The sequence below is a fragment of the Oryctolagus cuniculus genome, chromosome 11, assembly GCF_964237555.1.
Source record: "Oryctolagus cuniculus chromosome 11, mOryCun1.1, whole genome shotgun sequence".
NCBI classification, from domain to species: domain Eukaryota; kingdom Metazoa; phylum Chordata; class Mammalia; order Lagomorpha; family Leporidae; genus Oryctolagus; species Oryctolagus cuniculus.
The window spans coordinates 116,475,622-116,501,981 of NC_091442.1; the positions used below are offsets into that span (position 1 = coordinate 116,475,622).

General features: G+C 53.7%; 1 protein-coding gene across 2 annotated transcripts; it reads left to right on the plus strand.

Moving 5' to 3' along the window:
- Nucleotides 1-6,751: 6,751 nt before the first annotated feature.
- Nucleotides 6,752-24,823, plus strand: ADSL (adenylosuccinate lyase). Of its 2 annotated transcripts, XM_070052959.1 has the most exons (14): nucleotides 6,752-6,918; nucleotides 7,044-7,467; nucleotides 10,079-10,282; nucleotides 11,689-11,733; nucleotides 12,517-12,596; nucleotides 17,101-17,272; nucleotides 17,494-17,540; nucleotides 18,114-18,204; nucleotides 18,676-18,745; nucleotides 18,874-19,021; nucleotides 20,484-20,574; nucleotides 21,590-21,679; nucleotides 22,027-22,203; nucleotides 24,179-24,823. In XM_070052959.1, the coding sequence occupies exons 2-14, from the start codon at nucleotides 7,315-7,317 to the stop codon at nucleotides 24,263-24,265; spliced, it is 1,455 nt and encodes a 484-aa protein (XP_069909060.1). In that variant the 5' UTR covers nucleotides 6,752-6,918; nucleotides 7,044-7,314; the 3' UTR covers nucleotides 24,266-24,823. The 2 variants fall into 2 exon arrangements, with proteins under 2 accessions (XP_069909060.1, XP_069909061.1); XM_070052960.1 differs by lacking the exon at nucleotides 6,752-6,918 and having other exon boundaries at nucleotides 7,244-7,412.
- The last annotated feature ends 1,537 nt before the right edge of the window (nucleotides 24,824-26,360 follow it).

The window sequence follows — 26,360 nt, forward strand, 5'->3', positions numbered from 1 at the left end:
TCTCTCTTTTAACATAGAGGTTTAATCAAACTCGCATGTGTTGAAGCGGCTCCTCATATTAACCGGTTTTACATGGACACAGAAACTAGGCACTTTACAGGTGCACTTGCACGGCAGGCTGGGCCCCCTTTTCTATATTTTATTTTACTTTTTTAGTATAGTGGTACTTAAAATCACTGGTTCACTTAAAAAACAATAAAATGTTAAACTCTACTAATGTACAAATAAGCTGAAAAGTTGCATTTTATGTGTATTTTTTGCCATAGCAGGTACTGTATTTCTCATGCTGGATTTCAAAAAAAAAATCAAAAACAAAAAAAACTAAAGGGTGGTGTTTTATTGGATTGTGACAGGTTGAGTAATAAGGAACTAAGTCGTCGTCATTTCATTAAAGCTGAGAGATGATGTAATGCATATATAAGAGTTTTCTGAAGGGTTTTTTTGGGCTTTTAAACAGCTTATTTTTGTTTTTGTTTAGTTTTTTATTTTATTTTATTTTGGAAAGATATGATTGTATTATGTGCAACTCAGTTGCTTACATTATAACTACAAAATATTTTTGGGTTCCTGGAAAAAAAAAAAGAAAAAAGACTAATAAATGTGTTTGGCTGCTAAGCACTTACTGTCGTGGTTTCCTGTCTGAGCTGCTTGTCCGCTGGCTGTTTGTATTTTTCCCCACTCTTCCCTGACTCCCTGACTCCACACGTTCACCCACTCCGCAGCCCAGCCTTTGGATTGGGGCCTCAGCCTCGTCGTTGTGTTGCAGGAGTCGTGGGTCCTGTGCGGGGCTCGCTGCCTGCCCCCAGGGCCACCACCCAGGGGTCCTCCCTCTGCCTGGGGCTGTTGTCTCCTGCAGTCCTGACCTGGAGGGAGCGTGGGGCAGAGGGGAGAGGAGAGAAGATGCACGCCTAGGTTTCCCTGCATCCCGCCGCTGCCGGGGAGCCAGCACCAGGAGCCCACGCCGAGCACCCCTCGAGCCTGCCCTGGGTGCCGCAGCATCACTGAGGAGGTTACAGCGGGCCCGAGGGCCAGGCTTCCCCGACCCACGGTTTCTTACGTACTGCCAGCTGCTGAAATAGAATTCTAGAAATCTGGCCACGAAACACGTCTGGAATGGCAGAGGCGAGGGACGGAGAGAACTAGGCTGAGTCTTTTCGTTAACTGAGAGGCGGTAACACTGATGGGGCTTCCCCTGAGCCCACTGCTGGCCCTGCGTATGCACCCCACCCACGGCACTGGCGAACCCGTGCCAAGAACCCTGCCCGATGGAGAAGTCGCGTGCCAGGCACCTCTGAGGAAAGCGCCGGATTGCTGAGGAAGACGGTTGTGCAGGTGGGGGCCACGTGCCACCCACCCACCTCCTCCCAGCGGCAGAGCAGCTCTGTGGCCGAGAAGACCCGAGGTGGACGAGGAGAAGCCCCACGGGGGCCCGCCTGGCGCCGCCCTGTGCTCTCCGAGCGCTGCACACTTGGGACCTTCAAAGGGCTGGATTCAGATAGGGATGCTTTCTGAATGCGTAAACCGGATGGCATTGGAGAGCGTAAGGCCCGTGTCAAGGCTTCAGCATCTGACTCCGCCCTCCGTAGCGTCCACACAGAACACCCACCTGTCCCGCTGCCCGGCGCCTCCACCTCTTCCCTGTCCCCCCCCCCCCCACACACACACACAGCCACTGCCTCCAGAGCCGCTCGGCTCCAGCACCCCTGTCCTGCAGCCACCTCCCTCGGCCTTGGTGGCTGTGTGTTGACGCCAACCGTTCTCTTCTCGTTGACTTTATGGCCCCTGGGCTAACAACGTATGTTTCCACGATGCCGGAGTGACAAGAGCCTCAGTTTGGGAAAAGCCCATTCTCTACCTGCATTCCAAGACTGTCAGCATTGCCGGACGACGAAATAAGGACTCCTCAGAACCCACTCCGACCCCTCCCCCACGGGACGTCCTGTGCTCCTCTGACCCAGTCGGTCCACCCCTTCCAGTTATTTTCCAACTTCAAGTCTTCACCCTGTCCCTCGCCCACTAACACCCAGAGAAAATGAGAGGTCTCCGATTTCCCCAAATTCAGAGCAGAGGGGGTCTCTCTCCCTTTCTTGGGATGGTTCCCCTTCCAGTGTTTGGCCCCCTTCCCCTCCTGCCCCTGGGCACTTGGGCCTTCCTTGTCCACTCTCTCCCCACGTGTCACCTGCAGTGTTTTGTTTGTTTTAGAGAGGGGGAGAGAGATCTTCCGTCCACTGGTTCACTCCCCGATGGCTGCAACAGCCAGGGCTGCCAGGGCTGGGCCAGACGGATGCCAGGATCCAGGAGCTTCTTCCAGGTCTCCCACATGGGAGCAGGGGCCCAAGGACTTGAGCCATCCTCTGCTGCTTTCCCAGGCCACAGCAGAGAGCTGGATCAGAAGTAGAGCAGTCTGGATTCGAACCATCGCCCATATGGGATGCCCACGGTATGCCCACATCATAGGCGGCGGCCTCACACATACAGTGTTTTTTTGTTTTTTGTTTTGTTTTTTTTTGCCAGGCAGAGTTAGAGTCAGAGAGAGAGTTACAGACAGAGAGAGAGAGAAAGGTCTTCCTTCTGTTGGCCACTATGACCGGCACTGCGCCAATCCGAAGTCAGGAGCCGGGTACTTCCTCCTGGTTTCCATGCAGGGGCAAAGCACTTGGGCCCTCCTCCACTGCCCTCCCAGGCCACAGCAGAGAGCTGGACTGGAAGAGGAGCAACCGGGGACAGAATCTGGCATCCCGACCAGGACTAGAACCCGGGGTGCCGGCACCACAGGCGGAGGATTAGCCTAGTGAGCCACGGCGCCGGCCTGCAGTGTTCTTGACTGTCAGGGTGCCCAGTGGTGAACTCCCCTCGTGGGCTGCGTTCCACCCCGCCTCGCTAGCTCCTGTCCCATCTTCCGCTCCAGAAGTTACCCTCCTCTCCGCCCTTCCACCTGGATTCCTGCCACCATGAGCCCACCACAAGACCTCTCAGGTCATTAGCAACCCCTGAGTCCAGTGGCCACAGGTCTGTGGCTGGCCTGTGCTCGCTGTGTCCCTCCCTCACCGCCGGGGTGGCCAGGTCCTCTGGCTTGGCCGTGAGCTGCTGGTTTGACCAGGGCCCAGCCCCAGCCCCCCACTCTGCTGTGTTCTCCATCTCTCCGCCTTCTCTCTTTCTGACTGAACTCTAAATTCTGAAATGCCCTGCGCTCCGTCCTGAAGTTTCTTTTAGTCATGGCGATCTTTTTTTTTTTTTTTTTTTTTTTTTTGGACAGGCAGAGTTAGAGAGAGTTATACAGAAAGGTCTTGCTTTTTCCATTGGTTCACCCCCCAAGTGGCCACTACAGCCGGCGCTGCGCCGATCCGAAGCCAGGAGCTTCCTTCTGGTCTCCCATGCAGGTGCAGGGCCCAAGCACTTGGGCCATCCTCTGCTGCCTTCCCGGGCCACAGCAGAGAGTTGGACTGGAAGAGGAGCAACCAGGGCAGAATCCGGCGCCCCAACCGGGACTAGAACCCGGTGTGCCGGCGCTGCAGGCGGAGGATTAGCCTAGTGAGCCGCGGCGCCAGCCATCGATTTCACTTTTAAAATACAACCACAGACCGGCCTCCAGCGCGGGCCTCTGTACTCAGGCACCCAGTTGCCTCGACAGATGCCCCCACTCTCACCAGATCTACTTGTCCAGGGTTTCCCATCTCAGCGGCACCACTGTTCACCTAATTGTTCAAGCTATGGCTTCTGTCAGGCAGTCTGCACATCCGTCCTTGGGGTGTGGACACTAGCAGTCACCTGTCGCCTCCTCACCTCCTCACCGCAGCCTCCCCCACCCCAGCCCCGGCTTCTTGGTCATCTGCCCTCCCCCCTTGACCACTGCACGTTGCTCTCTGCTCCGTGGCCGTTACTTGTTCATGGCACCTCCAGTGGTTTCTCTTTAACGTGTAAAATGCAGATGTCACAGCACTGTCCATAGATGCCACACACACAGACCTCACTCCAAGTCCCCTGAACTCAGATCTCAGCACTGGTCATTAACTACATCAAGGTGGTGCTCTACACAGGCTGTGGAATACTGTTGTCCTCTGCCGAAAGTGCTCCTTCTGCTGTATCTCATCAAACAGGAGGCTCTCCCTGCTTTTAAAAGTAGCTGCCACCTCCTACTCCCCCAGTCTACTGTGGGGAAGTCTACTTCTTCTCTTGTCCTGCTGTATTTTCTTTTCAGAGCTTCTCTCTCGAAAATCACTGAGTTTACTTCTTCATTATCCATCTCCCTCACTACAGTGTAAGCACCAAAAACGATAGAATTCTGGGTTGTTCACCAGCTCCAGGTCTGAAGCCCCTAGAGTTTTAAGTAACCTCTGTATACTTGATGACCCCTGAATTTACACCTCCGCCATGCCAGTGAGCTCCAGACCTGCATCAGTAACTGTCTGCTCAGCATTTTGAAGCACTTGGGGGGCCTGACACTGCAAACTCAATAAACCCAGCACAGACTCGGGGCCTCCCACCCACGGTCACTGCATCACCTTGCATCCTGCGGTGAAACCTGGAAACCCAGGGTATCCCTGACTGTCCCCTTTCTTCCCCTTAACCTGTCCCTCATCAAACTGGCTTGTTTGTACCCACTATGCTGTCACCTACCTTTCCTGGTGGCCAGTCTCCTCCCAGCTAAAGCACCTACGCCTCTCGGCCTTACCTGGTCCACTGTAGCAGCCCGGCTGGTTGCCCACTTGGCATTCGCTCCAGTTCTGCCCCTCCCTAATCCATGCTGTACACAACAGCCAGGATGATAGTCCCCACAGATGCAGTGAAAACAACCTCCAGCCTAGAGCCCTCAGTAGATTTCCGTTGCTTGGAGTAACATCCAAAATACTCTTTATTTCCAACAGGTTCTCACTGTGTGCCTCCATCTACTCCAAACCCACCTCCCTCTTCTCTCCCCTCAGTCATCTCACTCTGGCCTTGGTGACCCCTGTGCCTACTACAAGGCCTGGCACATGGTCTGCTCTATTATGGAGCAATGATCCTAATGAGTAACAGGATTTTCTATCAACAGACCAGGTTTTAAAACCTGACATAAAAGCCAGGAGGTGCAAAGCAGGGGCCCAAGAGAGATTTAAAAAATCCAAAAGACGTACAACTCCCAGTGTGGAGGTGTTGCTCTAGGTTCCCCACAGCCACATGGAAGTGTCCTGGTGGCTTTCAGAGGTCAAGAACCACGGCTCAGCAGGTAAGCCTTGGGCGGTGTGCGGGTGTCTTCCAAGGAGGGGAAACGTGTTAGACCTTGAGGGGACTCCCCCCACTTCTTTTCCAGGAACGGGAGGATGCAGGGTCATCACTGCAGACCCAGAGCAGCGGGAAGAGGAGGATGGGGAGGGCGTCATCTGGCTTTCGAGGCCTAAGGGAGAAAGGTCAGCCTCCAGATGATTGTAGGTAAGAATAAAATCTGACTCAAACCCGAAGGTGATACAAAGATGTGCACTGGGGAATTCTGCTCCCGGTTCTGCCCCTGCCTGCACGTTCTCTGATCCCCCACAAACTCGGTTTCTTTATGCAAGTACAGGTAAGCATACTATGGGCCAGGGCCTTTCGGTTTCTCTGCTAGGTCAGTGAGAATGTGATTTGGAGCTGGAGGGAGGGCGGAGTTGCAGGGCAGTGCTAAGGATAAAGCAGGGAGGGGAGTGGCTGAGAGCAGGAGTTTGAGTGAACTAAGAGTGGGGTTGTCAGCCACACTTCTCCGGGAGGAGACCTCACACTCATCAGTGGCGGAGCCAGGGACGACTGGCGAGGAGGAGGCAGAACTGGAAATAGTAAAGACCCTAGGTAAAATGCGAGAAGGACTAGGAGCCTTTCCTGAGGGATAAGGTGGACTCCTGGAGGCAGGACTCTTGTTCCGAGGAGGGAAAGTCGGCGAAGCGCAGCAGAGGCGGGAGGGAAGGCAGTGGTCGCGGCGGGAAGCCAGAACCACAGCCTCACGCGGCTCACCGCGACAGCCCCGAAGCACCCTGCAGAGAGGGGGTGTGCGGGGAGCGACCCCAGCTTCCCAGACCTCTGTTCTCAACTCCCACCCAAAAACGGAACCTGCGGCTGGACCGGCTTCTCGGACAGCCAGGGCCTTCTGGAACTGGCGCTGCAGTCAGTTCTGGTTCCGGGGCCCAGGTGGAAACATGCTGGGGCCACGGGGTGAGGACCCTGAGGAGGCGAGCGAGAGCTTGGGGGAAGGGGCAGCACAGGGTCAGGATGGAGCTTGTGTCACTTCTCTCGCTGGGACAGCACGCAAACATCTACTGCGCCAGGTCTGTGCTGGGCGGCCGAGACCGGATCTCTGCCCCCGCCCGGGGTGCCCAGAGGCGAGGAGGGAGAACACTGCCGCGTGGTGCCGGTTTTTGCGTGAACCCGTGAATAACGGAAAGGTGCGAGCGAAGCCTTGCTGTCCCATCTGCACCTTCGGATGGCCCCTGGGAAAGGGGCGCGCACCTCGGCACGGAGGCTGGGCGCGCAAAGCGCTGCTCCCTGGGGCGGAGCTCGGAGACGGGTTCAAAGCAGCATGGCACCTGCCACGGCGGGACGCAGAGCTGTTGAGAATAAGCTGCGCAGGATTTTCCGCGCCCGCATCCCACTTAGACACTGAACCCGCCCCCGCCTCTGTCCCCGGCACAGCGGGCATAATGCTGTTTGCTGAGCGCCGCGCCGAGCGCTCTTCTGGTAGCACCGCATCGACCGTGCCTTAACACCCAGGCTCGCTCCAAGGATGACGATTTTTATCACCCTCGGCCAGTCAGAGGACACTCCCCGACTGGGTCTTCAGGAGGTGGTGGTGGTACTAGGCAGCGGGGTCGCAGCCCTTCCCGGCCGGGCGACCCCGGCCCTCAGAGCCTTCATCCGCAAGGGCTGGTTGAGATCGCGACGCAAAGGCGCCCACTTCCCCTCAGATCGCGCTCGGTGTGTGGCAGGCGACAGCAATCGCCGCGAACACGGGGCCTCGGACGTGTCCCAGGCACCGCTCCAGCCCTGCGCGCAGACATCTTAACGGTTAGCAGGCTTTAATGTGTCTTTTTTTTTTTCAGATGTTAAAACAGGCGCAAAGTGCCTAAGTAACTTTTGAAGAGCTGGTCACGTTTCTCGGAAGCGAAAAGAAACGCATTAACCCCGCACCCCGAAAAGGCGAGTTTCCGGGAAACCCTTCCAGCCAGCCAGCCGCCCGGACCTAGGGGGCGGGGACCAAATGCCGGAAGTCCCGCCCCGGGGTGGGAAAAGCACCGCCCCCGGGCTTCCGCTTCCGCTCTTCCCGGCCACCTGCGCCCCGCGCGTTCTGACTGACTGGGTCGCGCGTTCGGGATGGCCGCGGCAGGCGACTGCGGCGGGCCCGACGGCTACCGTTCCCCGCTCGCCTCCCGCTATGCCAGCCCGGAGATGTGCTTCGTGTTTAGTGACAGGTACAAGTTCCGGACGTGGCGGCAGCTCTGGCTGTGGCTGGCGGAGGCAGAGCAGGTAACGGACCCGGGGCTCGAGGGGCCGGGCCGGTCCCTGCACGTGTTCCCGGTCCCGAGGAGCTGCGGCCCTAGGACGGGAACGGGGGTGCGGTGCAGAGCGCAGGCCCCGGGCGCTCCCTAGGTGTGGTCACCACCTGGCGAGACCGACGGTGCCTCCCCCGCCCTGCAGGCGGCAAGGGGCGGCCTTGGCCCCCAGGCCACCCCAGCGCCCAGAGCAGAGCTGGGGTTTGGATCCGGGCGCGGAGCCGAGCGCTCGGCCGCTGCGCCTTCCCCGCCGCCTCTGTGCCCTTGAGCCCGCCCTGGAACCCGTGCTGCCCAGGCCGCCGTCCCCGCCTCGGCCTCCGAGAGAGAGGAGAGAATCCGAGGCGGGGGTCGGGTAGACGCGATTTAGGGCGGCTCCTAGGGCCACGCTGGCCAGCGTTTCACAGGGAAGTGGCCCCTCCAAGGGCGCCCAGGCCTGTGGTGGCCTGGAACCGCCCCTCGTCCTCCGCCCCATCCCCCGTCCTAGACTCCCCTGCCCACCCTATCACTGTGCTCCGAAATACGTGGGGTGACAACAGCAGGCAGGCACGGTGTCTCCCGCGTCCCAGGCTGTGTGTGTGTGTGTGTGTTTTAGCGATTTATTTTATTTGAAAGGCAGAGAGAGAGGTTTTCCATCCGCTGGGTCACCCCCCAGATGGCCACAAAGGTTGGAGCTGCGCCGATCCGGAGCCAGGAGCTTCTTCCGGGTCTCCCACGTGGGTGCAGGGGCCCAAGCACTTGGGCCATCTTCTGCTTTCCCAGGCCACAGCAGAGAGCTGGATCGGAAGTGGAGCAGCCGGGACTCGAACTGGCGCCCACATGGGGTGCCAGCACTGCAGGCGGTGGCTTTACCTGCTACCTACCCCACAGTGCCGGCCCCCAGGCTGTTTTAGGACTCCACGTACAGCAGCTCACTCAGCCCGGTGCGGGGAAAGAAGAGGAAATGGAGTGGCTGTGCTGGGCTTGAGGGTGCCTGCGTGCGGTGCACTCCCCTTAGATGAGGAGAGCGCCACTCTGGAATCCGGCTGCTGGTGATGCCTCCCAAGTGGCTCCAGCCGCCGCTGGGATGCAGAGTCCTCTGCACGTGTGTGCTTTGTTCTGGCCTGCACATCCCAGGCGATGCCTACGGTTTTGAATTTGGGTCCTCTTTCACCTGGGGTGTCAAAACTAACAGCATACGTTCTATAATAATTAAGGGAAAAATTACAGAATGAGAGATTAGGACGAATGCTGAGTTACATTTGAGAGCAGAAAGAGCACTCTGGAGACCCAGTGATGCTGCTGGCTTCAGCCACCCCCCCCCCCCCCCATGTATAGGCTGGAGGAAGCTATAGGGCTACCTGCCCCCTGCTGTTTTGCTCTGGGAGGAGCCCTGAGGTTTGGGGTCTGCTGACTGCACAGGACCCAGGCAGCTCTTCCACACGGGAAGTGTCTAGGAGCTGAACTTTGAAATTTAATGGATCAGCTTCAGTTTTCCAAAATTTTGATTATTTGTAAGAGACAGAGATCTCTCATCCACTGGTTCACACCCCAAGTGGGACAGGCTGCAGCCCAAAGGCCAGAGCTCCACGTACGTAGGTCTTCCCTGGGTGGCAGGAACCAGGTGCCCTGAGCCTCCCAGGGTGCACACTGGCAGGAAGCTGGAATTGGAAGTGGAGATAGGATTCCACCCCAGGCGTGTGGGTATCTTAACTGCTGTGCCAAGTGCCTGCCCCCAGTTTAAATTTAAATAGGCACACCTGGAAAGAAGCTGTGTCTGCATGGACAGTACTGTTCTAAGGTGCTGGATCCTCCCGGATCAGCGTAAGGTGTTGATGTCTTTATTTTCTCATCAGTAGCTCCCAGAATTGCTGTCAGCTGTACTGAATTTGCTGTACATAATTTGTTGGCAGAACAACAAATTAAGAATTACAGAATCCAGAGCTGGTGCTGCGGCATAGTGGGTAAAACTGGTGCCTGGGGTGCTGGCTTCCCAAATGGGCGCTGGATCAAGTCCCAGCTGCTCCACTTCCAATCCGACTCCCTGCTCATGCACCTGAGAAAGCAATAGAACATGGCCCAAGTGCTTGGGCCCCTGCACCCATGTGGGAGACCTGGAAGAAGCTCCTGCCTCCTGGCTTTGGATCAGCCCAGCTCCAGCTGTTGTGGCCAGTGGGGAGTGACTCAACAGGTAGAAGCTGTCTCCCTGTGACTCTGCCTTTCAAGTCAAAGAAAGAAATCTTTTAAAAAAAAGAATTTCAGAATACTTGATTTTGATTTCCCTGAGTAAATTCGCCCACGTCCAGCGTCCAGCTGCCACGCTGTGGGCACTGAGGATTAAGTAGGGGAGGATCTCGCTGAGGGGACGGCCCAGGGTCAGTGGAGGTCAGCGTACGTTGTTGTCTGATGTATTAGAGTTTGCTCAGAATGTGAGTTTTCATCATGCACTTAGCAGGTGCCTCCCCCACCTCCGTATTTCGAACTTGCCCCATGTTTTAGTTTAAGGATTGGGAAGCAGGGCAAAAAATACTCACAGGAACTACTCTTGTTGGTGTCCCTCCAAACGACTGATCCTGAGGCTTTTGTATTTTGTTTTTCCCATTGTGCAGACGTTGGGTTTGCCCATCACAGATGAACAAATCCAAGAGATGAAGTCCAACCTGGACAACATAGACTTCAAGATGGCAGCTGAGGAAGAGAAACGGCTGCGGCATGACGTCATGGCTCACGTGCACACGTTCGGCCACTGCTGTCCGAAGGCTGCGCCCATCATTCATCTTGGTGCCACCTCCTGCTATGTGGGAGATAACACAGTAGGAACCCATGTTTTGTACACTTAGGATTCAGTCTTCATAAGGAATTGATAAATTTTATTTGATTTTTTTTCCAGTTTTAGGAAGTAACTCCGTAGAGCTTTAATTTGAGGAATGTCTTTGCTGAAAAATTTTCTGTTTGGGATTTTATTCCAGTCTGAGCACCCAGTTACGCCCATCACATAAGACCTGCAGGTGCTGCTCATCCTGTCTGTGCTAGGCGTAAGCCACGGCCTTGGCAGTTGGGTGGCCTCGGGGGTGTTCCGAAGAGCTGCTCTTTCCAAACCGTGTGACTTCTGTTTAAGGCACGATTACACTGTAATTGTTAAATGAAAACTCTAGTTAGCAAATGTGTCTTATATTCAGGCATTTCCCGGAGAGCTCACTAGGTGGTGGACACTCTTCTGAGCATTTTTAAATGTTGCTGAGTTTACTGACTGCAGTTGTTTGCCCATCTGCACGCTCTATTTTGAGAGTGCACCTTCACTCCAAGAAGTTCTCTGGTTTCTGCTGCGGTCAGCCCGCATTCCTGCACCCGCCAGCTTCCTGCCCACCTCTCTTACAGATTCCATGTGCATGCAGTCCTAGAAAACACAGTCTTCTCGGCGTGGCTTAATAATCCGTCCTTACAGATGAGGGGGTTTAAGGAGAGGCTGAGGAGCTGGCTCAGGACTACGTAGCAGAAAGGGTCCCAGCCCAGTCAGGGGGCGCCAGCGCTTGTGCTTCTGATCGCAGGCTGCCCGTGGGACCAGAGAATGAAGGTCCAGATAACCCTCCAGCCCAGCAAGAAGTCAGTACTTCTTTTAGTCCTAAAAAGTACATAATTAAAGTGTGTGATTGGTGAGTCAGATAATGGGAGAAGAATGTCCGCTAACTTGGAAAATCCTTTCTAAAAATAGCCAGCGCGTAATTGGGCTCAACCATTACTGTCCCGTTTAAGCATGTGTTGGGGTTGTGTGAACGCTTAGCTCCCTCTGGCATCTTTGTGTTTCCTAAGCTTGCCTTGATGTTCCGGGCTTGCCTTTCTTCACCAGCGACGGTAGGGTCGAGAAGGGGAGGAGACCGGTGGGAGTGCCGTGGGAAAGCTCAGAGACGCAGGCGCTCTGGGAAAACAGAAACCTTGTGGACTTGCAGATTTTTCACTCATTTTAGATAGAATGTACGTTGGGCTTAACAAGTGCAAGTTTTGTTATAGATCCAGTGGTATTGCTGTCTAAGTTAGTGTTTTTCTAAAACAGTAACCAGAAAAGACCCTCTGTTGGCATCTTCTGGTTTGCACGGTGGGTTGCTAATGGTGAGACAGGCTGCCAGCTGAGAGAACCCCCGATGTGATGGCCACAAAGTGTGGTAACAGTTCTGTTTGAGCAAAGCTGTTGAGTATAAGGCCACTGCGTGTTCCTTTGCAGGACCTGATCATCCTTAGACATGCGTTTGATCTGCTTCTGCCAAAGGTAAGGCTGGCGGAGTTTCCTACTTAGCGCCCGGTGGTAGGAGGTGGGCACCAACCAGCAGTGTGAATGCGTATGAGATCATTTTTTCAGTGAACAAACCTGTAACCCATCTGAAGAATTAATTGTCTCTTTTTGGTTAAAGCACTGTAAATTGAGGGGCCGGCATTGTGGCGTAGGGGGTAGAACTGCTGCCTACAACTCCAGCATCCCATATGAGCACCGGGTCGAGTCCTGGCGGCTCTACTTCCGATCTAGCTCCCTGCTAATGTGCCTGGGAAAGCAGCGGAAGATGCCCAAGTCCCTGGGCCCCTGAACCCACAAGGGAGACCCAAATAAAGCTCCTGGCTCCTGGCTTCGGTCTGGCCCAGCCCTAGTTATTGCAGCCATTTGTTGAGAGAACCAGCAGATGCAAGATCTCTGTCTCTGTCTCTCCCTCTCTATCTAACCGTGTCTTTGAAACAAAATAAATCTTAAAAAAAAAAAAGGCACTGTAAGTGAAGAGCAGAGTCTTTGACATGAAGGCAGGCAGAGGCATGTAGCTGGAATGTGGGTCAGGACGATGATTTCTGCCTGTTTGTCTGCTGTGACCTTAAAAATTCATGACATTTCAGGCGGCTCCGCTTTCAGTGCATTGCCAGAACTCTTCACGGCACTTTAGGATACAGAGATGAAAAGATATGGCTGCTGGAGGCCTAATTTTATATAAACTTGTCTCCGGGTTTCTAGTTACATAAAGAACTCAACCTGAATTCCCCCTCTTTCTACCCCACGGTCTTTCTTTAGCTTGCCAGAGTGATCTCTAGGCTTGCCGACTTCGCTAAGGAACGAGCCGATCTACCCACCTTAGGTTTCACACATTTCCAGTAAGTAGTACATTTCCACATTTCCGTGGAAGCTGGGCTGTTTTGTGCGTGTGACTTTGAATTACTCCTTCAGTTCCCCCATTTTCATAGTGAACTTGAGATGAAGAGTCTCAGCATGATTTAGATAGGTATCTTGGAACGCTTACGAGGCATGAACCCAGTCCTCGCCTGATGAGTACTGTTTACTTACCCAATGGTTTACTTGGGTATCCGTGTGTGTACCAAGAGCCTTGGTGATATCCCTACACCTTCACGTAGTAATTCCCTTCTTGAGAATCTAACCCAAGGAAGCAATCCGAATTATGAGAGCAACCTTGTCCCAAGATTGTCTGTTACAGTCTTATTTATGATAGTAAGCATTGGAAACAGTTTAAATGTCTGACAATAAGGCAATACTTAAATAGGGTCTAAGAAAGCCACTGGCTGGAATAATATGTAACCATTAAGATGATGCTCATTAAGACTTAGTAACGGGGCTGGCACTGTGGTGCAGCAAGTAAAGCCACTGGCTGCAGTGTCAGCATCCCATATGGGCACCAGTTCTTGTCCCGGCTGCTCCACTTCTGATCCAGCTGTCTGCTGTGGCCTAGGACGGCAGTTGAGGATGGCCAAACTCCTTGGGCCCCTGCACTTACATGGGAGACCTGGAAGAAGATCCTGGCTCCTGGCTTTGGATTGGCCCAGTTCTGGCTATTGCAGTCATTTGGGGAGTGAACCAGTGGATGGAAGATCTTTCTCTGTCTCTCCTCTCTTTGTAACTGCCTTTCAAATAAATAAATACGTTCTTAAGAAAAAACAGACTTAACATTGAAATGTGCTTAGGTTAATGTTATGGGGGAAAGACAGCTTATACATTGCACAACGATTGGATCAAAGTATTCCATGAAAGGGGCCATCATTGTGCTTGTAGTGCGTTAAGCTGCCACTTGTGGCACTGGTGTTCCATAAAGGCGCTGGTTCAAATCATGGCTGCTCCACTTCCCGTCCAGCTCCCTGCTGATGGCCTGGGAAAGCAGAAGAAGATGACCAAGTGCTTGGGAGTCCCAGGCTCCTGGCTTCAGCCTAGGGGAGTGAGCCAGCAGGTGGAAGGTATCTGTCTCTCTTTTTCTTCTTCTGTCTGTAACTCTGCCTTTTAATTAAATCTTCTTATTAGAAAAAATTCCATAATATAAATACTGATTACTGTAGTTATGAGATACAGGATAATTTTTTTCCATAATTTTTATTTTTAAAAATATCTATTTAGCCGGTGCTGCGGCTCAATAGGCTAATCCTCTGCCTGCGGCGCCAGCACCGGGTTCTAGTCCTGGTCGGGGCACTGGATTCTGTCCCGGTTGCTCTTCTTCCAGTCCAGCTCTCTGCTGTGGCCTACAAAGGCAGTGGAGGATGGCCCAAGTGCTTGGGCCCTGCACCTGCATGGGAGACCAGGAGAAGCACCTGGCTCCTGCCTTCGGATCAGTGCGATGCGCCGGCTACAGCGCGCCGGCTACAGCGGCCATTGTGGGGTGAACCAACGGTAAAGGAAGACCTTTCTCTCTGTCTCTCACTGTCCACTCTGCCTGTCAAAAAAAAAATTATTTAAAGATTTATCTACTTACTTGAGAGGCAGAGTTAGAGAGAGAGGGAGAGACAGAAAGTCTTCCATCCATTGATTTACTCCCCATATGGCCTCTGGCTGGAGATGGGCCACTCTGAAGCCAGGAGTTTCTTCTGGATCTTCCACGCTGGCGCAGGGACCCATGCACTTAGGCCAACTTCCACTGCTTTCTCAGGTCACCATCAGGGAGCTGGCTCAGAAGTGGAACAGCCAGGACCTGAACCAATTCCCGTATTCGATGCTGGTGCCATAGGCGGAGGCTTAGCCCACTACACCATGGTGCTGGCCCCAAGATTCAGTTATTTATTTATTTGAAAGGCAGAGTGACAGAAAGATCCATCCACTGGTTCACCCCCGAAATGACCACAACAAACTGCCAAGGCTGGGCCAGGCCAGAGCTGTGTCCACATCTCCTGTGTGGTGGTAAGGGCCCACACACTTGTGCCATCATCCATTGCTTTCCCAGATACATCAGTGGGTGCTGGACGAGATGTGGGGCTGGATTGGCCGGGACAGGAGCCTGCAGTCTGATAAGGGAAACCAGTGTTGAAAGTGAGTCTGCTTACCCTGGCTGGATGAAGATGCGGCCCCCCGGCTTCTCTCGTGCCCGACGTCTGTGTTGCGTCTGTGTCGAGTACTCAGGGTGTGTCACACAAGCCTGTGCTCCTGAATCCAGTCTCTGCCCCCTGACGCGGTTGACTTTATCCGGCCCCAGCATCTCTTCCTCGGCCTGCTGTGCCTCTCTGTAGAGTAACTCACTGAATTGGAAGAGCGACAGAAACGCTGGAGCCGAGACCGTCGGTCAGAGTCAAGTTACGTCTCAGTGCCAGCCTCTGTACGGAAAGCTCTGAGGAAACCCATGGGCCTTGATCAAACAGCAAAATAGTGCCTGGTCTACTTCGAGCCCTTCGCCATGGCAGAGTGGCCCTTACTGCCGGTCAAGGGAGGGCCACGAGCGAGCTGATCATGCAGTACTCAACCCCTGCTTTTTTTTTTTTTTTTTTTTTTTTTTTTAATTTATTTGAAAGAGTTACAGAGAGAAGAGAGGTCTTCCACCTGCTGGTTCACTCCCCAAAGGGCCACAACAGCTAGAGCTGCTGGGCCTGGGCCAGGCCAAAGTTAGAAGTCCAGAGCTGCTTCTAGGTCTCCCACGTGGGTGTAGGGGTCCAAGCACTCGGGCCATCTTCTGCCGCCCTCATAGGCTCATTAGCAGGGAGCTGAATTGGGAGTGGAGCAGCCTGGTCTCGGATGCTGGCCTCACGGGTGGGGGCCTAACCTGCTCCGCCACAGAGCCGACCCCTCAGGGAAGCTGGGATTGAGCCTTAGCTGCCTGACCCCTGGCTGTGCTTGTTGCAGATGAACCCTTGCTTTCTTCTGCACTGTGTCGGTGGTTGGCTTGCTGTGCATCCAGCAAGCAGGAGACCACCGTGCAGGTCCTCCATTTGTAACATTTCTCTGGGAGTGGTGGAAGGAGAGCTCTCGGCTGCCATGTTTAGCAGGCAGCACCTCTGCACATCCATCCGTGTAATACAGCTTTGCTGAGATATAATTCACATACAATATGTGTGGCTGGATGGTTTTTTAGTACATCACAGAGCCAGACAGTCTTTACCACTGTGTAATTTCAGAATATTTCCATCGCTCCAAAAAGAAATCCCATACCCGTTAGCAGTCATCCTACCTCCTTCCCGTGCACCTGCCAGTCACTGATATATTTTTTGTCTCTGGATGTGCATGTTCCAGAAGTTCATATAAATGGAATCGTGCAGTTGTGACTTTGTGATTGGCTTCTTTTTTGCTCAGTCTGGTTTCATTGTCCATCCGTGTGGTGGCAGCGTGTGTCAGAGCTTCCTTTCTTGTCGTAGCTGAGTGGCATCCCCGTGTGTGTGCACACCACACTTTGCTCACTCGCTCATCACTTGATGGCCATCTGGGCTGTCAGGAACAACGCTGCCGTGAACAAGGCCAGGCCAGCTGACTTCTGGCTTCCCTTCCCCCAGTAATCCGTCCTTGTGAATGGAGAAGGAAGACCACCATGCGATTAATCTAGGGGTGCTGTAGCTTGTGAGATGCCAAGCCTGGACGTCCTGGCCCTGCCGTGAGGTTGCCGGCTGTCAGTGTCATTAGCCAAGCAGAGAGATGCCATTTGGGATGGGCTAGGTTATCCATCGGAACTTGGATATTATTATTCATAGTTATGTTTTCTGTTCAGAAACAGACCTTTCATGGATTGGTTTGGACTTCAGGCTGAACAAAGGCATCTGCTGCCTTCAGAGGTCCGGGGGCTTCCTCCCTAGCGGGGCAGCTCCTGACACAGGAGAGCCTTTGTCCCTTACTGCCGGCAAGCAGCCTTCTCCTCTGCGCTCATCTTGCATGTAATGACTCAATAGGTTGTTGTTTTTTATTTTTTAAATATTTTATTTATTTGAAAGGCAAAATTAGGCAGAGAGAGGTCTTCCACCCACTGGTTCACTTCCCAAATGGCCGCAATGTCCGGGATTGGGCCAGGCTGAAACCAGGAGCCAGGATCTTCTTCTGAGTCTCTCATGTGGATGCGGGGGCCCAAGCACTTGGGCCGTCTTCTGCTGCTTTCCCAGGTGCATTAGCAGGGAGCTGCATCAGAAGTGGAGCAGCTGGGACTCGAACCAGCACCCTTATGGGATGCTGGTGCTGCAGGTGGTGACTTAACCCCCTGTGCCATAGCGCCGGCCCCTCCACAGTTACCTTATTTATTTTCTTCTTGTTTATACTACAATGTAAGCTCCGTTGGAGGGGAAGCTTGTGTGATATTTCTTGCCAGTGTCTGAAGATATGTTGAACAAAGTAGAATCTGCCCTTATATTACTAAATGGGCTTCTTGTAAGGCCCCGGGTTTGAGACTTCTGTGTTCCCACTGGGCTGTTTCAGGCCTGCTCAGCTGACCACAGTTGGAAAACGCTGCTGTCTTTGGATTCAAGATCTCTGCATGGATCTCCAGAATTTGAAGCGTGTCCAAGATGGCCTGCGCTTCCGAGGCGTGAAGGGCACGACGGGCACCCAGGCCAGCTTCCTGCAGCTCTTTGAGGGAGATCACCATAAGGTATCATGAAAATGGCCTGGGGCACAGAAACTCAGTGGCGGGAGCCTAAGATACAAGCTGGCCTCCAGGACGTTGGGAAAGTTGGTCCTGGGATGGGGGTGGTGGTGGTGTATTTGGACTGGCAGGAGGTCAGCAGAGGGCTGAGGGCTGGGCAGGATCGCAGCTTGGGATATTGTACTAGACCCCTAGATTTCTGTAGGGATGTGTCTTTTCTCTCCAAGGTGGAGCAGCTTGACAAGATGGTGACAGAAAAGGCGGGATTTAAGAGGTGGGTGAGGGGCAGAGTGTTGGCCTCCGTGTTGAGGTGATGACAGGCCTGCTCAGTGGACCTCCAGATTTGACCTTGGCTTTTTGGCTTTTTCTATTCTTCTACCTGTTTCCTTCTATTTCTGGCCTGGGGCTTATTTTCTCTCCATCTGGGTTCCTTTTTTTTTTTTTTTTTTTTTTTTTAGTTTTTTTACAATTTTTAAGAAAAAAAGGAAACCGTTCACTTTTGATTTCTTGACGTAGCCTTACCCATGCCTTGTTGTTGTTTCTTGTTGAGGCCCTCCAGCGGGTTTCCGTCGAGGACCACCAGGCTCCACCATGGCTCCTTGTCCCAGGCAAGGGCACGCTGGCTCCCGTTTCCTTCTTGAGGCAGGACAGTGTCCTGAGAATTAGGAAAAGCAGTGGAAGGGCAGTTTGTTTTAAGAGCAAGTTGCCAGTCAGGTCCTCTGGGCCTGTTGTGATTTTACCATACCAGGAAGACCAAGCTTTCAGTTGTTGTCTGTTGTCCTTGTCTCTGTGGCTCAGCCGTGTCCTGAAACAGTTACCGTAGATCCCCTTTCCTGTTTGATTCTAGGGCGTTCATCATCACGGGTCAGACCTATACTCGAAAAGTGGACATTGAGGTGCTCTCTGTGCTGGCTAGCTTGGGGGCGTCGGTGCACAAGGTGAGGGGTGGAGCTTGGGGTACCACAGGCCCACTCAGTCAGCCTCCCACTTCTGTGTTTGTGTCTCTCAGTGGGTAACTGCGCACGTTTTCACAGTTTGGGGTCTTAAATTAAGGTGTGTTCAGACTCGTTCCTACATTCTCTTGAGAGTTACTCCAAAGACTGCAAATGTCCATATTAAAATTAATCCTGCCAGTGTCTTTCCCTGGGGTCTTTGCAGTGGTTCACACGGGCAGTTCCACGCTCCTGGAACTTGTATCCCAGCTCTTCAGGGGCAACGCGGGTCTGAGTGAGATGCCCCGAGGGAGGACAGCCAGCGGCAGTGCCCCTGAGAGCTCATGTCCTTCTGCAGCCTGCTCCCTGTCCCTGACTGTCCCGCACACCAAGAGTGTGGGACAATGCCTGCTCCCTGTCCCTGACTGTCCCGCACACCAAGAGTGTGGGACAATGCCTGCTCCCCGCTTCCCCCAGATTTGCACCGACATACGCCTCCTGGCCAACCTCAAGGAAATGGAGGAGCCCTTTGAAAAACAGCAGATTGGTGAGTGTGACCTGGGGAGCTGCTGGAGAGGCCTGTGGCCGTGCGCTGACAGCTCATCCGCAGCTGCCTGTGTGCTCACTGTCTCTGAAGTCTCTCCGCCTTTGCATCCCACCCTGTCTTGGGGGCAGGCTCCAGCGCGATGCCATACAAGAGGAACCCCATGCGCTCAGAGCGCTGCTGCAGCCTTGCCCGGCACCTGATGACCCTGCTCATGGACCCGCTGCAGACCGCATCCGTGCAGTGGTTTGAACGCACCCTGGATGACAGTGCCAACCGGTCAGTGGAGCGGGACATCACGTACAGCACACTGGGAGGGAGGCTGACGGAGCGGCAGGAGGTTAAAGGATTGTCTGAGTATCTCTGTGGCTCTTCCTTGTCCCTAGGGAGCCCGACTCTAGCAGAGGCAGAAGCATAAGGCGGCAGTGTGATCATTGTTAGGACCAGAGTGCACGCAGGGCACCAGGGAGAAGGAGGGAGGGAGGCGCTGTGTGGGAGGGGCCAGGGGAATAGCACAGCACAGGTGAACCGCATCTAGAGCGCCAATCAAGACGCAAAGGCGGGAGAAAGAGCAGCACAGGGCGTAGCAGCTGAGTGGTGCTGGGGAGTAACGGCACTGCGGCGGGAGAGGCGGCAGGGCGGTCGGTGAAGGGCTTCGCAGGCCCTGAGAGAGACCGCGGGCGTTACCCTGAAGACGGGCAGATGCCGACCGAGAGGTCCTGGCTCAGTAATAGTACCAGGTGACTGCTACTGAGATTCCAGCATGCGCGGGTACCTGACCTCCTGCTCACTTAGAACAGATTCACCTCATCTTAGTTGCTTGCGTTGAATTGGGATTTCTTGAATGAAAAGGATGTGAAGTTAAAGCTGGCTTTCTGAGAGCTCCGTCTAGTCCAGGGTTTGTCTCTGGAAACAAGTCATGTGAGTTCACTGGGAAGTCAGCCTTTCCCTCCGCCCCCGTACCCAAGGCCGGGGGCTGTTTCCGGGATCCTCCATCCTCCAGGGGGACAAAAGTGTGGAGATGGCAAGTCCCTTACGTAAAGTGGAATAGTATTTGCAAACACCCTACACATATACTTCAAAGCATCTTTATATTACGTCCTTCAACGGTGTAAATGCTGTGTAAGATTGTATTGTTTAGGGAATAATGACAAGAAAAAAGTCTGTACTTTCAGTATGTACGCGATTACTTTTCCCCAAATCGAATTTTCAATCTGCACTTGGTTGAATCCTTGGGTCTTAGGCCCTCAGGTGTGGGGGCCGGCCGTTCCTGACCCACTTCACCTGCTAAAGCACGCTGGGGACAGTGTGAAGGCTCGCTTGTAGGGGGCATGGATCTGGGCAGAGCAAGCGAGGAGTTGACTGTGGAAGTCCTAGTCCACGCTGGCGCGGTGGCCGTGTGAGTGGAGAGAGTTGAAGGCACAGTAGGCAGCCTTCGTGGCTGATGGCAGTGAGTGACGGGTGCTGGTGCCGTCCACTGAGGGAAGGGCTGTGAGAGCGCAGTTGCGTGCGAGAGCGCGTGTTTGTCAGTGAGTGGGAGGCTCTGGGAAAATGGCTGAGTGCACTTGGGGTTGGGGATCAGCCAGGTGAGGCCTGGTGCGCGGGCAAGCATTGGACCAGAGGTGGTAAGTGGGGTCGTGAGGCCTTGGGCAGCTGCAGGAGAGAGATGGGCGTGGAGCAGCCTGCTGGGACACACTGTACGCTGCTCTGAGAGTGTGCTTCGTGGCTGTTTGCTTCGCAGACGCATCTGTTTGGCCGAGGCCTTTCTCACCGCAGATACGCTGTTGATCACGCTGCAGAATATCTCTGAAGGCTTGGTGGTGTACCCCAAAGTAAGAGGCCTAATGAAAAGTGAAGTGTGTGGGAGGGGTTGGGACATGGGGAAGCGTGCTCTGGGGCACATGGCGGGCCTGCTCCGCTCGCGGGGAGCCCTTCCCGGCTAAGCTCACCCCGTGCTCATGAGCTTAGCTCTCCGGGGTTCCTAGACAGGTTGAGAGGGAAAGGAAGGTACCTGACAGGGGAGGGTTGTGGGTGGGAGGGATGTTATGGGGGGGAAGCCATTGTAATCCATAAGCTGTACTTTGGAAATTTATATTCATTAAATAAAAGTTTAAAAAAAAAAAAAAGAAAGAAAGGTACCTGACTTGTCCCAAGATGTCCGGCAGCACGGATCACCAGCTCTGCTGTGACCAGGCAGAGTAGGTGTCTCCGTTTGCCTGAGGCAGGCGGGTTGGTTTCCTAAATACTTAGCTCTGGAAGCCGGGCACCGAAACTTAGCAAACTTGAGGTCTTAGGAATCATTTCTACGAAGCTGCTTCTAAAAGTTTACTTAAATCAATCTTCCTCCTTTTTTAAAAAAAAAAATATATATATATATTTTATTTATTTGAGAAGTAGAGTTACAGACTGAGAGGCAGAGAGAGAGAGAGGTCTTCCATCCGCTGGTTCACTCCCCAAATGGCTTCAACGGCCAGAGCTGTGCCGATCCAAAGCCAGGAGCCAGGAGCTTCTTCCAGGTCTCCCACTTGGGTGCAGGGGCGGGGCCCAAACGCTTGGGCCATCTTCTACTGCTTTCCCAAGCCACAAGCAGAGAGCTGGATTGGAAGAGGAGCCGCCAGGCCACGGCGCCAGTCCCAATATTCCTCTTTTTTTTAATCAAAATGAATCTCTGGGTTAGTAAGAAAATGGAAAAACACCGCATAGAATGAAAACTGCGTTGCTGCTCGCCCTGGCTGCAGTAGCTCGCGTCCCTGCTGCGTAGCTTGCCGGACACGGCATCTTGCTGCGTGTCCACCTTTGTAACCTTAGAGGCATCTTTCCTGGCCCTCACTTAGTCTTTGCTTCTAGGTGATCGAACGGCGCATTCGACAGGAGCTGCCTTTCATGGCCACAGAGAACATCATCATGGCCATGGTCAAAGCTGGGGGCAGCCGCCAGGTGTGTAACCCAAGCCCCTGCAGCCCTGCTGTCTCGCTGTATGCAGAGTAGTGAACGAGGCACTTCCTGCCTGCCATACACTGCCATCTCTGAGGTCGCCGTGTGAACTCAGTTATTAAAAGTGAATCACTCGCCTGGGGGCAGAGTTCACCCTTGGCGAAGGAAGTGTGTCTGAATTTTCATGAGAGCTGATGGGAGTGCAGGAAATGGGGTCAGTGACTCACGAGGCTTCAGAGAGCGCCACCGTGGCGTGGGCGTAGACGGGGTGGAGGTCCTGGTGGGGTCGGCTGACTTCCAGGACACTCAGGCGCCCTTGGTGAAGCGCCACTGCTTTGCTCTCTTCCCAGGATTGCCATGAGAAAATCCGCGTGCTTTCCCAGCAGGCGGCCGCGGTGGTCAAGCAGGAAGGGGGCGATAACGACCTCATAGAGCGGATCCGGGCCGATGCCTACTTCAGCCCCATACATTCCCAGCTGGAGCATCTGCTGGATCCTTCTTCTTTCACTGGGCGTGCATCCCAGCAGGTGAGTGACCTCGGCGCCCTTGCAGAGGCTGCTCCAGCTGTCCTCTTTCCACGCTGCTGAGCTGCGAGACCTCAGACGCTGTCTTACGTGTGAGTGTGGCTAGTTAGGAACCCACTGGCAGAAGTGGAAAGATTGGGTGATTTTGAGAGATCCTTAAGTATTTCCCCTGTAGACTTCTCACAGTTCTCTTGGTCTCAAGCGTGTGGTGAGATGTGGGCAGAGCGCCTGGTGCCAGGCCTGGCTCCGCTCCCGACTCCAGCTTCCTGCTCGCGCACACTGTGGGAGACAACAGGTGGTTGGGGCCCTGCCCATGTGGGAGACCTGGCTGGAGCTCTGCCCAGCCCCAGCTTCTGTGGGCATTGGAAAAAACCAGCAGATAGGAGTGTCTGTCTCTCTGTCTCTCTCTGACTTTCAAGTTAGTTAAAGAAATGGAATTTTTTTAAATGTTGATTTATTTGAAAGAGTGGTAGATATCTTTCATCTACTGAATGGTTCACAACCCCCAAATGTCCCAATAGATGGGGCTGAGTCAGGCCAAATCCAGGAGCTCTGAACTCAGTCCAGGTCTCCCACATGGGTGGCAGGGACCCAACTACTTGAGCTGTTGCCTGCTGCCTCCCAGGGTGCACTGGCAGGAAGCTGGACTGCACTGGAGGGCCAGGCTGGACTGGTGCTCTGCTGTGGGATGCGGGCTCTCAAGCCTGCTGCGCCACAACGCCTGTCCCAGGAGGAAAAGTGTTTACTCTCAGGTGGGGTCTCTATTCAGTCTTCTGTTGTCTGTTGGCTGATAGGGAAAAAAATACATGATGTTGGTGTAGGGCCTGGAACTCCTCCTGTGGTCCTTGCTGCGTAACAGATACTTAGTGTTGTCATTTTCCTTATCTTTTGGGAAAGTCCAGAGGAATTAATTCAAAAACATGTGTCAAGGCCGGCGCCGCGGCTCACTAGGCTAATCCTCCGCCTTGCGGCGCCGGCACACCGGGTTCTAGTCCCGGTCGGGGCGCCGGATTCTGTCCCGGTTGCCCCTCTTCCAGGCCAGCTCTCTGCTGTGGCCAGGGAGTGCAGTGGAGGATGGCCCAAGTGCTTGGGCCCTGCACCCCATGGGAGACCAGGATAAGTACCTGGCTCCTGGCTTCAGATCAGCACGGTGCGCCGGCCGCAGTGCGCTGGCCGCGGCGGCCATTGGAGGGTGAACCAACGGCAAAGGAATACCTTTCTCTCTGTCTCTCTCTCTCTCTCACTGTCCACTCTGCCTGTCAGAAAAGAAACAAAAACAAAAACATGTGTCAAATATATACCAGGTGCTCAATATGTGTTTGGTTTGGAGGATTTAAAGATGGAAAGCAAACTTGATAAATAGGTGGTTAAGTCCATGCAGGGATTTAGGGAATCACACAGTTGGAGACATCCCCATGGAGCAGAGGAAAGACCAGAGAGACGTCTCGTGTGAGCTTGCAAGGAGTTAGCCTGGGGACGCCGGGCTGAGAGGAGAGAGCAGCTAAGGCCTTGAACGCCGAGTGTTTGCAGAGCAGCGGGTGTCACAGGGTTTGCAGGTGCAGTTGTCTTGGATATTCAGATGGCTTTCCTGTTAATGTAATAGTCTGCTTGGAGAAAGAACTGGGGCTTAGGGAGACCAGTAAGGGGGCTGCTGCAGTGGGTGGTGCCAGCCGAGGGAAAGGAGGCCATCCCTGGAGCTGGCTGTGGGCTGGGGAGCGGGGAAGGAAGGCGCCATGACGATCTGAGCTGGCCTGACTGGGAGGCAGCGGTGAGGCGGAGAGAACGCGGGCTGGGCTGGTGCGAGGGCAGAATGGTGAGGGTGGGCTTGGTGTGTCGGGGAGAGCCTTGTGACAGGCTAGCGGAAGAGAGAGGCTCAGTGCTGGAGTGACCCTGGATCGGGGGTCTCGGTGGGGCCCGCCGGCAGCGGGAAAGCTGGCGCCCACATTTCCACTCTCTTACCCTTCTTTCCCCTTTGCAGGTACAGAGGTTCCTGGAGGAGGAGGTGCATCCCCTGTTAAAGCCATATGGAAGTGTGATGAAGGAGAAAGCAGAACTGAGTCTGTAGAGCTGGAGAGAAGTAAATGAGAAGTCGTTGCTGGCTTTGAGAACTCTAATGCCGGGACATGAAAACGGTGTCTGTAGTGCCTTGTTTTCCTTCGAGAACCAGTAGCTGAAGTTAATCCAGTGCTTCCCGGCGCTTCTACGTTTCTCAAGGTTATAGCCCAGAAACAGTGCTGTGCCGACTCTCTTCTTTACAGCAACACCAACTGGCATAATGAATGCTCTAAGCATTGATGGGCTGTAGTTGGGCAGTCACCTAACAGCCTGTGCTGTAATGGAGTGTCCAGGGGCCGCCACCTGCACTGGGTGCTGGTTCAAGTCCCGGCCGCTCCAGCTTATCCAGCTCCCTGCTCGTGGCCTGGGAAAAGCAGCAGCAGATGGCCCACGTGTTTGGGTTCCTGCACCCACAGGAGACCCAAAAGAAGCTCCTGGCTCCTGGCTTCAGCCTGGCCCAGCCCCAGCTGATACAGCCATTTGGGGAGTGAACCAGCAGATGGATGACTTCTCTCTCTCGCTCTCTCACTGTCTAACTGCCTTTCAAATAAAATAAACCTTGAAAATGTGTGTGTGTGCGTGTGTTTAAGTGTCTAGTAGTTCATGTAGTGCATTAAATCCTGACCTGAAAGTGAAAAACAGCATGGTTACTTGAGCACACTCACACCACTCTGAAGTTGAGAAACCTTAATTTGAACCATTTTAAGCTGGAGACTGTCCATAATATTTTTCTTTTTTTTTTTAAAGATTTATTTGAAAGAGTTAAAAAGAGAAGTAGAGACAAGAGAATCCACTGGTTCACTCCCCAAGTGGCCCTAGTGGCTGGAGCTGAGCTGAGCCCAATCTGGAGCCAGGAGCTTCTAGGTCTCCCATGTAAGTGTGGGGACCCAAGCACTTGAACAATCCTCTCTGCTGCCTTCCTGGGCATGCCAGCAGGGAGCTGGGTTGGAAGTGGAGCAACCAGGACTCGAACCGGTGCCCCTATGGGATGCCGGCACTGCAGGCCAGGGCTTTAACCCACTGAGCCACAGAGCTGGCCTCCATGATCCTTTAATGTGTTCAATTTTTTTTTTTTTTTAAGACTTATTTATTTGAAAGAGTTATGGTGGGAGAGGGAGAGACAGGAGAGATCTTCCATACGTTGATTCACTCCCCAGATGGCCACGACAGTGAGGAAGGAGCCCGGAGCTTGCATGTGGATGCAGGGGTCCAAGTACTTGGGCCATCTTTCACTGCTTTCCCCAGGCCATGACCAGGGAGCTGGATCAGAAGTGGGGACGGCTCAGGGCTGGCGCAGTAGCGCGGTAGGTTAATCTCCCAGCGCTGGCATCCCATATGGAGACCTGTTCTGGTCCTGGCTGCTCTTCTGAGGAGCCACAGCCTCTGCTGTGGCCTGGGAAAGCACTAGAAGATGGGCAAGTCCCTGGGCCCCTGCACCCACATGGGAGACCTGGAGGAAGCTCCTGGTTTTGGATCGGCCCAGTTCCGGCTGTTGCCATTTGGGTAGTAAACCGGTGGATAGAAGGCCTTTCTGTGTCTCTCTCACTGTAACTACTGTCAAATAAAATAAAAATAAAGGAAATGAGGTAGCTGGGACTTGAACTGCGTGTATATGGGAAGCTGGCATCACAGTGCCAGCCTCATCACATGTTCTGTTGTGAATCCCTGGTTCTCTCCTGATGGTGAATTGGGTTTACGTCTAACAGAATAGCCTAGATCCAGTGATTCAGGAGGGTCAGATAACTATTTCAGTTATATTTGGCTGAATAAGTAATGAAAATTTGTAACCACAATACTGCAAAAAAAAAAAAAGTGATGAAATCATCGGGCTTGCTCAGCTCTGGTTGTGCCCCGCCTCCTGCCGTCTTTTGATAAGGCTTGTATGTCAGGGGAACATTAATTGGGTGTATGGCTTATTCAGGGCATCTAACCATCTTCATCCGTGTTACCTGGATTTACAGCTGCGTGCTGGAGCCAGAGAAGGCCCAGCCACGAGTCCCACGTGGAAGGAGAGCACTGGGGTTGCGGAGCTCTGACTTTGCACGTGAACATGAACACAGCTTTTGTTGATCACAGACGTTGAAACCTGTCTCATGCAGCAGTCC

Bases quoted from the DNA above. Each gene is read 5' to 3' on its own strand.
- ADSL (XM_070052959.1), top strand. From the start codon at position 7,315: ATGGCCGCGGCAGGCGACTGCGGCGGGCCCGACGGCTACCGTTCCCCG. The intron at 20,575-21,589 runs GTAAGAGGCCTA...CTTTGCTTCTAG, and splicing joins GCTTGGTGGTGTACCCCAAA to GTGATCGAACGGCGCATTCG. The intron at 22,204-24,178 runs GTGAGTGACCTC...TCCCCTTTGCAG, and splicing joins CTGGGCGTGCATCCCAGCAG to GTACAGAGGTTCCTGGAGGA.